This window comes from Miniopterus schreibersii (genome assembly GCF_964146895.1).
Source record: "Miniopterus schreibersii genome assembly, chromosome: 10".
Classification (NCBI taxonomy): domain Eukaryota; kingdom Metazoa; phylum Chordata; class Mammalia; order Chiroptera; family Miniopteridae; genus Miniopterus; species Miniopterus schreibersii.
In genome coordinates, this window is record NC_138110.1 from 54,565,746 (window position 1) to 54,579,458 (window position 13,713).

The 13,713-nt window shown below is 50.1% G+C and overlaps 1 protein-coding gene across 7 annotated transcripts in view; it reads left to right on the plus strand.

Annotated features, from left to right (window-relative positions):
- The window catches only part of PTPRT (protein tyrosine phosphatase receptor type T), a gene marked incomplete at its 5' end in the record, with an annotated part of 804,541 nt that overhangs the window by 574,230 nt on the left and 216,598 nt on the right, over nucleotides 1–13,713 (plus strand). For all 7 annotated transcript variants that reach the window (XM_081150334.1, XM_081150335.1, XM_081150338.1 and 4 more), the window contains 2 exons: nucleotides 10,775–10,976; nucleotides 12,253–12,355. In XM_081150334.1, the coding sequence (XP_081006460.1) occupies nucleotides 10,775–10,976; nucleotides 12,253–12,355 (305 nt within the window). The remainder of the gene's footprint in view (nucleotides 1–10,774; nucleotides 10,977–12,252; nucleotides 12,356–13,713) is intronic.

A 13,713-nucleotide genomic window follows, 5' to 3' on the forward strand; every position in this document is an offset into this window, starting at 1 on the left:
TGGTTGGAGTGAGGCAGATACTGATCACAGAAACAAACCAATAAGTGTGAAATTGCGTATGTAAAATGGGCTGTGCAGCTCTGCTTCCAAAGTAGCTGTAGGTCTCAGATTTGGAGACCTGTGGTGCACCCCTCCTTCAAGGGCCCCGTTTGTTGTTGGAGCACTCTCATGGTTGTGAATTCTTTCTTTGGAGGCAAAATCTGGGCTCCTGGATTGTTTGTCATTGAAGGAAAGAGCCAAATTCAGAGAGGCAGTTTCTGATGGAGGATCCCCCCCCACACAGGTTAGGCGGCCCAGGCAGTGTGGTGGAGCCCCCACCCCAGGCTAACAATGAACCCATAGTACAGCCCTAGACGGGTCTCCATGCGAGAATTTCTATATGTATATTCAGAGCACTTCAAAGTGGATTTAAAATTGCTGTTACTTTAGCAAATGTCTTTTATGCAAATTGTGATTTTTTTTCAATGGAGAAGCCTTCACTGGAATCAATGGCATGCTTCTTCCCAGCTCCTGTATGACACACCCTGTGCCTCTTAGTTGTGTGCCTGAGTTGAGCTTTCCGACGTCTTCCCAGGCTCTTTTGTTATCCCACAGCCATCTCCTTAGAGGACTTCCACTTACTGTGTGACCTTAGGCATGCCTCTTGACCTCTCTGAGCCTCGGTTTCTCCTGAGTGCTCTGTAGTTGGAGAAGCTTCCTCCAACCGTTAGGTTCCATTCTGGACCCAGCAGAGGGCCTGCGGTCACCGCTGAGAGGGGGCTGGGGCTTCCTGATGAACTATTTCACCAGAAACACAGGTTCCCTAAACAGCCATGTCACCTGCTGTGTACCCTCCTCTGGGGAAATGCTACATGGGCAAGATCAGGAAAAAGAGAGAGCTTCTAACCGGAGACCAGCAGAAGAGACGGTTAGGAAAAAAAACGCCCATTTTACCCAAGAAGAGAGGAAAATAAAAGCCTTCCTTTCTTGTGGGGAGGAGACATAACCAAAAAACAGGCTTTCACAAAACCTCCCCCTGATTACAGGGGAAAGCCATCTGGCAAATGTGCTCTGCTGGTTTCCATTGATGCTCAGATCTCCAATATGCCATCTCTCACTCCTTCGTAATGCCTAATTTAAGGGAGGGGATGGAGAAAATCAATTCTATTTTAATTTCATGAGAAAAATGCTGAATGCAGGGGAAAAAATGCAACAGTGAAACTTCAGACTTCAGCCCTGGCTGACCCAGAATGTGTGGTTATGTGATCAATGGATTTCTCCCCCGAAAGGCCTCTGGAACCTGCCCCCTGCCTTAGCCTTCTGAGAAGGAGGCCGGGGCTCCAGGCTGGCAGGGGAAACCCTCTGAGGGCTTGGGAAGCGCAGTCCGGTGACAGGTCTCCTCATCTCCTTCCACCCTCCAAATTTACTTCTACCCCAATTCTCCCTAACTTTGGTTTGTACACCCCCAAGCCTCTCACCAGGAGCTCTCCCCATTCCTCCACACGCTAGGCATGTCCTCTCACCCCAGCTAACTCTTCAACAAACGGGTTCTTACAGCAGAGTTTCTGGTCCCCCGGACTGGCCACTCTGCTTGATGACAGCAGGGCACTGAGGCTGAGCCGGCGGAGTCCAAGTTCACAACGCCTGGGTGCCCAGCCTGGCTCTGCCTCCTGCTCGCTGTGAGAGCCTTGGAAGTTACTTCTCTCTAAGCCTCAGTTTCCTCATCTGTAAAATGGGGATAAAAATGGTGCCGGCCTCGTAAATGTGTGATGATTAAGTGAGTGATGCATGGAACGTACTCGGCATGGCTCTGGCTTGGCAAACATTAAGTGGCAATAAATATTAACTCTTCATTGTAAAACATTTCTACAAGGTGGTCAGAAGTGGAGGGTTGAGCCTTTGGCTTCTGGCCTGTGATTCCACAGTTCCAGGTTAGCCAATCAATGTGAGTTAGCACACTTTTTTAGTTCAAAAATAATTTTTTGACTGAGAGAAAGTACAGAGTTTCCATATACCTGTCACCCAGCTTCGCCTAATGTCAGCATCAAACATGACCACAGTAAAATGACTAAAGCCAGGAAAGGAACAGTGACTAATGTGAACTACACTATGATGAATACTATAATCTACAGACCTTCTCTGAATTTCACTTGCTACCCCACTGATGTCCTCTTTCCAGTTCATAGTTCAATCCAGGATCCTACCTTGCACTTCTTTGCTCTTACTCCTCTGGCTCCCCTGATCTGGGTCAGCACTAAATCTTTCTTTATCTTTCAAGTCCTGGGCACTGTTGAAGATTATGGTTTCTTTTGTTCTATTCTGGTCTATTTTGTAGACTTTAATTTAGGTTATGCGGTTTTGGCAAAAGTACCACACAAGCGATAAGCCTTACTCAGAGCACTTATCGGGCGGTGCCTGATTGTCCATATTTCTCATTACTGGGGTTAACTTTGATCACTTGGTTAAGAAGGTACTATGTATTTATTAAGCATCTACTCTGGTTCCTCTTTGGGATACAAAAGTGAATAAAGTGGTATCCGTGCTCTCAATGAAACGCTAAAGTATAACAGACAACTGGTGCTCTAGTTATCATTGCTGAGTAACACACCGCTCCAAAACTTAGTGGCATAAAGTCACAATTTCATTATGCTCCCAGATTCTGTGGGTCAGGAATTTGAAAGGACCTAGCAAGGGGGGCTTGTTTTAGCCCCATGATATCTAGGGACTCAGCTAAGAAATCTCAAACGGCCAGGAGAGACTAGACAGCTGAGAGCCAGAATCATCTGGAGCTTGCTCACTTACCAGGACAGGTATGATCCAGAGACTGGATGCTCCTGGGGCTATCAACCAGAGCATCTGCACATGGCCTCTTCGTGTGGCCTGTGCTTCCTCGCAGTGTGGCGGCCCCAGGGGGTTGGACTTCCTACATTGCAGCTTCGATGCTCTAGACGTGAGTGCCCCCTGTGGACTGGCCAGAAGCCGCATTGCCTCTTATGACCCAGTCTCAGAAGTAGCACAGCATCACTTCCTCCACATTCTTTTGCTCAAAGCAGTCGCCAGTCCTCCTAGACTCAAGAGGGGGACATAAGCTTCATCTCTTCATGGGAGGAGTGTCGAAGGATTTGGTGGCCATTTTTATAAACCACCAAAAATTTGAAAGCACTGAAGGGTCTTTCTACTTTTGTGGGTTTGAAAACTCAGACCCAGTAGGACAAGAGCTTCACCAGCTGGGGTCTCATTAATGATTAAATACGTAATTGAACTGAGTGCCAACTATGTACCAGGCAGGCATGGATTCAGCTGCCAGGGATGCTTCCCAAGTCTTTCTCCCCATTACATTGGGTCTGTCTCACCCAGGCAGACCCACTACAAACCTGTGTTCAACAGTTGCAGGCACCCACTGCCAGTCCTCCCCCTGGCAACTGGTCACACGTGAACATGCCCAAAGGGCAGGTGACAGGGCCAGGTGGGAAATGCTGGACTTTGGCATCAGAACGACTTCATTGCAAACCCAGCTGTGCTACACTCTGAGTTTGTAACATTTTCATTCCTAATCCTCATTTATTCAGTAAACCTCATTGACTTCTCCATGCCAAGCTGGGAGCTGGCAGTTCTAGCAATGAATAAATAGCGCGCAGGCCTTGCCCTCAGCGAAGGATTTCCCCAGGCTGCCTCTGCCAGAAAAGCCACTGGCGGGGCTGCAAGTTCCAGGGAGCAGGGTCAGGGGATTATCCAACTTCTCTCGCACCCCCACGCCCAGAGCCAACTGGAGAGGAATTGGTCATGCAATTTAGCAATTTAACCAGGTTAAACTCAGCAGAACAGGAATCAGCTGAGTGTGAAGTTGAAAGGCAAGCTGCTCACATTTAAAAACCCAAGAAATACTGCGACGCAGACTAAAAGCAATTGGGAATAGCACTAGACAGACTCATTAAGCAAGAAAGTTTCTGTAAAAATAACAAAATCATCGCACCCAGGACACCCCATCATGAGATTAAAAGCTGAAAGGGAGTTTAAGCTTCATATTATTAAATTGCTTTGTGACAGTTTAGCGAGAGAGCTTAGAGCCATTATAGTGGATGGTGGCCCTGTTATGGATCTGACTGCGTCTTTGAAATTCAGAGCAGTTTCAAAGAGGGAAACTATCCCTCCCATGTGGGTCAGTGGAGGAAAGAGGAGGAGACTGAGGAATAGCCCAGTGGCAATGCTGGCTGGGGGAGGAGGTATTAACAGGAGGACCCTCCCCTGAAGTCTGTCTGAGAGCTGAGGGCAGGGTGGTGATTTAGGGAAGAGAGTGGGCACATGCTCAGCACTCAATATATGCTAATTCTTGTTATGACCACCTCCCTGCCACCTTGCAGTTTTGGTTGCTAGATGGTGAATACAAATGACCCTGGGCCAGCTGGATTCAGAGCTTGCTTTCTCCTAGTGTTTGATCCCAAGGCCACCAGGAAACCAGCTGAGGTCAGACCACAGGGTATGCCTGGAAATCAGCAAAGCCATGGTGGGCAAACAAGGCTACTTCCCATTTGCAATGCCTCTCTCATCCTTGGGGGCATAAGGTCAGGACCAGCTCCCTGCAGAGTGGTAGCAGGACCCTCATTCTGGGTAAATTGTGGGCACTGTCCCCTATGCTGACAGCCCTGGGGAAGGAGCGCAGCCCACAGTCTGGGTCTGACCCTGGAACTCAGTTGGGAAACCAAGAAGCCTGGCAGGCCCTGCAGGTGCTCTACTTGCTGCTCCATCCAGTTGTTAGTAGAGCACTCTGGCTGGTGAGGTTACAAAATATGTCCTGATCACTCATCTCTTGAAAAGTGGCGGATCTGAGCTTCAGCACAGGGTCTACAAGGCTGAAATCCAGTGGCCTTCCCTCCCCAACTCTTCTCGTTCTGAAAGCCAGCATTGCCAGAAGGGTCAGGCTAGTGGACGTGCACAGATCTCCCCCAATAGTTTCCAGCCTTAGAGGGCTCATCTCCCTTAGGCCTGATGCCATATGTTGACTCTGTCTTATTTCTACATTTCTAAGGACCTCATCCTTCACCAGCCAGGACTCAGTGGCTCTCAAACCCACTTCCTTCTCTCCATCCCCTCAGCTTCTGGTCTGAACCAGGCCTTCATTGTCACCTGCCCTCTGGGTGAGAGCCAGACCCTCCAAAGCAGTTCCTTTCCTCCGGTCAGGTCAGTCCTCCATCCCCTTTCCAGAGAATGTTCTTCTCCAAAGTTGACGTGCATGAGAATCACCCGCAGAACTTGTTAAAACACTGAGTCCTGGACCCTAACCCCAGACATTTTGATCAGTAGGTCTGGGATGAGCCCTTCAATCTGCATCTCTAACAAGCTCCCAGGCTACGCTGGTGCTCTGTTGTCTCCAGACCACAATTTCAGTGGCACCGTTCTTGGATCCAGAAATGACCCTGGACCTCTCTGGATAGCCCACCTTCCCCTTAATGGCTCTATGTTACCCTCCCGATAAGATCTAAGCACTTGAGCATTCACATAAAGGCTTTCCTGAGCTGATCTCGAAGTAGGGCTGCCACGTACCTTTGCATAGTTTGTGCCCGGCACAGAGACACAGCACAAAGCGAGGGGATTCACTAAGCTCTGGGCTGGCTGGGGCTGGCAGGAGGGGCATGACTAGGCACATGAAAGACTTAACCTTTTTGTTCTCACAGGGCACTCTCAGCTCATGGAGGTGTAGGGGACTGGGATTGAGGGGTCACTCTATCTGCCTCGAGAGGTGCCTTTCTCTGATTTGTGCAAAAGCATCGCAGGAGCCAGTAGTCATCCTGCCCAAGAGCATCTCTCAGGCTTCCTTTCTCTCCTGTCTCCCATCACCCCCTCCCACCTCCCCCCCACCTCCTTCATCCGGTGAGCCCCTCGCCCTCCAGGGGAGGACTTCCCAGCCCCAGAGCCTCCTTTTAAATTCTCCCAAGAACCACGTCCCCTTCCTTCAGAGCAGGCGCCCCAATGTGCCCTTAGCACTCATCCCTGTGGGCTCTCCTGCCCCCCTCCCCGTACTGGAAGTTTCTATAGGCTCCCCAATTCCTAGCACAAATCAAGAGCTCGATGAATATTTGTCATAGATTCTATTCTGCAGCCACAAAGACCTCACAGGAGCCAAAACCCAGCATGCCACTTTTTGTTGTTCTTTCTTAAATATTTTATTTTGAAATAATTCTGAATTTACAGAAAAGTTGCAAAAATAATGCAGAGTGCTCTCTACCCTTCACCAACTTTGCCGAATGCTAACATCTCACGTAGCCATAGTGTATTTGTCAAAACGGAGACTCTGCATCTGCGCATTGCGATGGACTAAGCTCCACAGTCTGTTGTTGTTGTTTTCCGATTTTCTAAGTTTCCTGCAGGTGCCCTCTTGTCCATCCTAGGCTCCTGCATAGCCTCATTCCCCTCCAGTCTGTGACAGTGTCTCAATCTTTCCTTATTTTCATGACCTTGACATTTTCTAAGAGTGCTCAGTGTGGGTTTGTCTGATGTTTTCTCATCAGAGGACTGAGATTCTGGAGAAAAAGACCACAGAGAGTATATACCCTTCTCATCACATGGTACCAGGGGGCGCCCTTGGTCTCAATATGACTTACCATTGACGATGCTGACCTCGGCTACTTGGTTAAGGTGGTGTCTGCCAGGGCTCTCCACTTTGCGACTGTCTCCCCCTGTTCATTCAAAGTGAGTCTCTAGGTCCGGCCCACACTCAAGGAGAGAGGAATTAGGCTCTGCCCTCTGGGGGATGTCGAAAAATTTGTGGGTTTATGGTGAAACCGCAACAGTAGCTGGGAAATCCGGGCAAGATAAGGCTATGGAATATTCTGTTTCACCCACCAACTTCAGCATTCATCCGTGAACCCGGTCTACCGCCATTGTGATGGAACCGAATGGTGCGTTTCTGGTTCCTCCCAGCGTGCTGTTTCTAGGACAGCTTTCCTTGGCAAGTGCCACATTTCACAGTTCTGCCTAATCCCCTTCATGCCGTAGGGTCCAGCTCTAGTATTCTCAGCCCCGGCTGCCCAGTTCAGTCTTCTGAAGAACTTTTAAAATGTACCGATGCCCAGGCATTTGTATCCACAGCATTGACTCACTTAGTCTGGGGTAGGGTCAGGCATTGGTGCTCTTTAAAAAGTCCCTGGGGCATTCTGTGCTCCGGAGTCCAGGCTGAGGGCCTCTGGCCCAGCCAACCCTCCAGTAGCTTCTTTGGGAAGCTGTCCTTCCTCTCTCTGGCAGACCCAGTTACTCGTGGACCTGTGTTCCCAAAGGAATTCGTTCCCTACAATATCCATCAATCCTTGTTTGTCCCCAAAGCCAGGAACAGGGATTTCTTCATTGGTGTTTCCACAGAGCGCAGACCAGAGTCCAGCACAGAGCGGGTTCTCAGTGACATTTGTTGACTGAGGGAGTGAGTCCATCTCAATGGACAAAAGCGTTAGCTGTCTGTGCACAAAAGTGGCAGGTCCCTGCACTCTGGCTCAGCGTTGGAAACGCCAGGCACAGCAGTACAGCGCTGGTCACAATCTTTTTTCCTGCTGTTTCATAGTCCTCAGTTCTCTCGGAACGAGGCCCCGTGGGCAAGAAGTCACGGCGTGTGCATTGCGGCCATCTGTGCCTTCTCGCTGTTCTTCGGAAGGAATCTGTTCCCACGTTATTTTTAAATTGCTAGGAAACCAAAGAGTCTACACTACACTTCTGACACGCGGAGATTACCTTGAGCTGGTCTCCTTTGGCACGTTTGCCTCGGAGGTCACCAAGATGGCAAAGGCCATGCCCGTGCAGTGGGTCAAAACGGGGTAAATATTTTCACCCGTTGTTTTGAGTTGACAGAAAATTAAAATGAATTTAACCCTTTATTCAGTGAACTATCCATGTTGGTCTGTTTTACCTGTAGTCTTATTAACAATCTGGAAGTCTGTGTTGAGACTCCCAGAATCTGAGTTGGAAGCCAGTTGAAGAAAGTCAGGAGCAGGTGGGATAGGTAACTTAGGGTGCTGACGCCCCCTCCCCCAAAGGGTTTGGGATGAAGACACCGTGGATGTCTTCTGAATGCTTCTGGAATGTCGAGCTCAGGGGGCAGGTTGTGACCGGTTTATATGATCTCCGCTGACAGCTGACGCAGTTATGGGCTCCCTCCGTGCGGGGTCGCCTGCCTGGGAGCGAGCCGTTTGAACAGCCCCCTGGTCCTTCCAAGGCGTCTCTGAGTGTTGGAATAGGCTCCTCCGAGTTCCCGTCATCACGGCACCCACGGTGCTGAAGCTGAGGCTGCAGAGGACACTTTGTGAGCTGTGGGCTGCCCTGTTCTTCCAGCGTGCCGCCGGTCACACACATCGCTGCTCACCCCGCTCCCACATTGATCACGTCACCGCCCCCGGCCCCAGTGTCCTCAGCGGGGGAATGGGGGTAACCGTGAAGAATCCATACCTTTTTTTTTTTGAGGCTTAAACTAGGTGACTTTTATGTGAACGCCCTCTCACAGTGGCACATGGCAAGTGCTCCAAATGGTGTTTTTGTCACGATCGCACCTTCTGGCCAGCTGCTTCTGAGTCCTGGCCGCCGCCCCCGTGGCTGCTTTATCCCGTGTCTTCCCCTCACCCCCGTCACCGTCTCCCCCTCAGGACCCGAATCTTGTCAGCTGCTCCATCTGAACGTGGAGCCGCTGGGTCCCGCCCGTGCGTGGGGCCTGTAGCTCACCGTGGCCCAACCCGCGTGTGTTCGAGAAACAGCCCTTCCCGCTGGGGCCCTTCGAGGGAAAGTGCTTCCTTCCGTTCTCGCTGCCTCTCTTGTCCCTTCTCTGCAGTTCAGGGCAGAAGGGCTGCTTGCTCTTTGCTCCATGGCAACTGGAGCCTTGATGCAAAGGCTAAAGTCACAGTAAAATTACTACTTAACCCTTAAAGAGCCCAAGGCTCAGAGAGGTTAAGCAGATGGCTCAGCCCACACAGCTAGTTGGGTCATTCACTTACACATGCAAAGGGAAGAAATGTGGAAGGAAAAAACAATAAAGTCCTTGCCCTCTTGGAGCTTAAAGTCTAGGCCAGGGATCACCGACCTCTTTCTACACAGGACCAGAGAGAAAATGTTTGTGACTGTGCGGGCCGTGGGGCCTCAGTCGCAGCTACTTCTTTCTGCCATCGTAGCGTCTGAGCAGCCGTAGACAGCAGGTAAATGGATGGCACAGCTGCGCTCCAGTACAGTTTTATTTTTACAGACACAGGCGAGGGGCCGAATTTGGCTTTAAGGCTTTACTTTTTTAACCCCTGGGAGAGTGGAAAAGGGACTCACGATGAAATAGTTGCATGGCTAAATGTAAAATTCCTAGTTCAAAGAGGAGAGGTATGATTTGGGGAACATGGAGGCTGTGGGCGTCGGGGAAGGTGCTCATGAAAAGTGTCATTTTAAGTAAGATCTAAGGATGAGGAGTCATTAATTAGGTGAAAGGGAGGAAGAAAAAGTGTTTTGAGCTGACAGAATAGCTCGTGCAAAGGCCCTGTGGCAACAAGGACCACGGGCTTTTGTAGACACTGTAATAAGCCGAGGTTGCAAGAGAGGCTAACTCACGGAGGGAGCTGATGGAGACCAGGGGATTTCAGTGTGGTCTCCATCCCGAGATATGGGATTCTGAGGACAGCCTGATTAGATTGTCATCCTCGCTCTGGCTCTGGCTAGGGATTCCACCCACAGAGACCAGAAGAGACTGGGTGGCCTCGATCACCTCGCTGCAGCCAGGACCCTGCAGCCAGGTTGACATGCAGCTCAGCACCCTTTCCCCTCTTAACTCTTTGTTTTAGGTTTGCTGTTCCAACTTATCTCCGTCTTTCTCCCCTTCCGAAGGAAGATTCACATCGCATTATGCATTTTATGGCCACAGCTCCATCCCATTCCATTTTTTCTCACCTTCCTTCTTTCCCTCCCCAGCCCGACCCCCATGCGTTGCAAGTTCATAAAACTTGCAAGTTAAATTTTTCAAAGACTGTTTCTGACAAAGCAGTGGGGATTAGACTTGGAGAAGCCCTCCATAAAAAATTGAAGACACGCTGTATTAACATACATGGATTTATTCATAGTGTTTCATTACAAGTAAGCGAGGATCCTGTAATACCAGGAAAGGTTAGGAGAGCAGGGGAACACGGTATATTATATTGACAGCTCGCTGGAAATTGAGCTGCTTCTGGATTGAATTTGGAGGGCAGAAAAGGAATTGGCTAGTAAATAAGGCATGAGTTTTACCTCCCAGTGCCTGTATATCAATGTAGTTGCCACCAGCCCAGCCAGGGAGACTGGGGAGAAATTTCAAAAGGATGCCTGTGTATGCCTTCCCCACCCACCCAAGGGCTGGGGTTAGCGGCTGCAGGAAGAGTTCTCTGCACCTGTCCCTTCTTCTGCCACTAGGGAAACCTGCAGTCCAGCCCCACACTGAACCCTCGGCTCCCCCACCTGCTCACCACTCTCCAGTCACACTGGGCCGCTCTCTGTTCCACAAGCCTTTTCCCACCCGGCCTGTGCTCAGGCTCTCCCTCCATCTAGAACCTAGAACACTCCCCTGCCCCCACTCCTATCGCACTCCGGTATTAGTTCAGCTCTGCCCTGACATGTGTCTTAGTTCGGTGTTTCTCAGGAGCAGGCCCCTGAGACAGAGATTTGAAGACCAGCGATATCCGTAAGGTGGCCCGTGGCATGGAGCTCGCGGACCAGGCCCCTGCCCTCTCCTTTCCCCCCGAGGCTCCTCCTCGAGAGCTCCGTGCAGCGTCCAGGGCGAGGTGCTAACTGGTTTGTTTGCTGGCTTGTTGCACAGATCAACTACAAGGCTGTTGGCTCGCTGGACCCCAGCGCCGACCTCTCCAGCCAGAGGGGGAAGGTGTTCAAGCTCCGGAATGAAACCCACCACCTCTTTGTGGGGCTGTACCCGGGGACCACCTACTCCTTTACCATCAAGGCCAGCACAGCAAAGGGCTTCGGGCCCCCCGTCACCACGAGGATCGCCACCAAGATTTCAGGTATCTCTCTCAGAAAGTTGTTGTTGTTTTGCCCCATTCCTAATTTTCCTGGGAATGCAAAAAAAGGCCAGAGCCAGCTGTCAGTGTGCGGCACTGGAGCAATCAGGGCGATGCCGTCCCTCGTGAGTTACCTGCAGTCACAAGAAGAAAACCCAATCCACACACTTCCTAAGGGATAAAAGATATATTAATTAGGCCAGGGGGAGAGTGATTTGCCAAAAAATGTACTACACAGTTGCACTAAGTAGTGCTTTTTTTTAATCATACACATTGGCTTGTAAAAATGTGATTTATTTTCAGGAATATTTCTGTGGCGGGGCAGGGCCCAGCAGAGGTGCTTATGAAATGTTTGATGAATGGCTGAATGTTGCAAAGCCATGGTGGTCCAAGATTTCACCTGTCGTCTCCATCATCAGTCAGCATCAAGCAGGATTATCTCAGAGCCGCTTCTACAGTTTATATTGTTTCAGTTCTGGTCTGCGTGCACACCTATTTTGCATAACAGACCCATGGTGTTTTTTTGTAGCTTAATGTTTTCACTGATGTTTACACCATAAGCATTTTCCATGTTGCTACATTGCTTTCATTATAATGTTCTGTCAAGCGGATGGACGTAATTTAATTAAACATTCCCCTGTGGTTGGATATATTTGGTGCTTCCATGATTTTATAAAATAACGCTTCAATAAACATGTTACAGAATAAAGTTTAATTCGTCGGTTCGGATTATAACTTTGGGATTAAATTCCAGAAATTGAAATACTGAATTAAAAGGGATGTGGATTTTAATAGCTCTTAATACAAACGGCTAAATTACCTTCCCAAGGGATTAGATTTAGTTGCACTCTTATCGGTTGGGGATGAGAGAGGGAGCATCTCATGAGGGGAAAAAAAAAAAGAATGACTTCATCGCTGTTGTAATTTGCATTTTAAATGTGCTCAACAAGGTTGACTGAGCTCAGGTCTTTGTTGAGTGCTTATATTTCCTGCTTTATCTGCTTATTCGTGTGGAACTTTTTGGTTCATGAGGGTTACTGGCCGCATCACTGCCCCCCTTCCCCAGGCCCTTCTGCACCGCGAAGGGACCCTCAGGCGGCTGGGGGTCAGGGCCTCCTTTTTGCTGAAAGCCTGGGCCGCCACCTGGCTCTCATTTCAGCCTTTCCCAGGTGTCCTCTTTCCATCATCCCAAGTGTCCTGAGGGGCGGCATCGAGGGGAGGCGGTGAGCAGGGTTTGGGACCTGTGCTGAGCTCCACACTCTCTCTGTTCTCTGCCCAGCCCCGTCGATGCCCGAATATGACACAGACACCCCACTGAATGAAACGGACACGACCATCACGGTGATGCTGAAGCCTGCTCAGTCCCGGGGAGCCCCTGTCAGGTGAGGAGGCGTCTTCACCTCGAGTTCGCAGTTCTCCTTCTCTGCACCATGCACACCTCCCATTGAATCATGTCCCCATCAGTGCCCGTGGCAGGACTGGCAGGAGCAAGGCTTCCTGGAGGAAGAGGGTCAGCAGCCCCAGCCCAGTTCAGGGGGGCGCTGAGCCAGGAGCCTCTCTCTGCACTATGGGGTATTGGAACTGATTCCGAGGGAGCATGCCGATGGGGACCTGAGGAGGGTTGGGAGAAAGCTTTCTGGAACATAGCTATTATAAATTTATTTAGTGAGTCGGAAGCCTGGAAACACAGTCTCCTGGCCAGATAACCTTTCCATGTCTGACTAGCATTAACAGACAAATGGACAGACTCCCTGAATTCTGCAAACAGCCTGCTCAGAGATGATGAGTGGACCAGACCTCTGGGCTGGGCTAGGCCAGCTTAGGGCCTTAGCATGCTAGAGTCCCAGGACCTGAAGTCCGAGCCCTACTGCTGATTTTCACAAGAGGCTGCTGGAGGTCAGGAGCATGCTTATGGTGCAAGCAATGAAAGCACCTCCGTAACTAAGCTGTCCCCGTGCAAGGTCATGGCTCGTGGCTACCAGGAAGGTGGGTATCTCTTTTAAACCAGCTACACTTTGCACAGGGCAGCAGCTCCGATGTTGACTGCTAGCTTTGCTCAGCGGTCAAGGGACTACAGTTCCTTGAAAGCAAACAGAGTGTTGGGTGAAACAGCTTTCAAGTTGGCTCAATCCAGTTCAACAAACCTGCACTGAATACCTTAGATGCCCGGAATGGGGAGGGGCACGGGATGAAAATGATTTGTTTCTTTAGTCATTCAACAAATAGTTATGGAGCACTCCCTCTGTGCCAGGGCCTGTTCAACTGCTAGGGGACAGCAGTGAACTAGCCAAGAGTAACTCATAGTGGAAAGAAGGCCAGACTGGAAACATAATTACAATACAGTGCATGCATATGGAGATATGCATGGGTCATGATGAGAGCTCAGAGGAGAGAATTCCCAGAGAAGGTGACACTGAGCTAGATCTTAAATGTTGTATGAGATCTTGCCAAAGCAGTCAGAGGTCCCAGCATGAGCGAAGCCTTGCAGGAGAGAAGCCGCCTGCTGTCCTGGGAGCAGCCAGGAGTGGTTACGTCTGCTTCAGCATAAAGATGAAGGCAGGAGTGGTGGGGTGACGGCTGGGGCTGTGTTTGAGATGCTCAGCCTTGTCTGAGGGTCCCTGGGAAGCCACTGGATGGGTACATGCAGTGTAATTTTTATGAGACTGGGAGACCAGCCAGGAAGGAGGACATTGGGATGGTCTAATTATCTGTTTTCCAACCTGATCCAACTCTGCCCAAA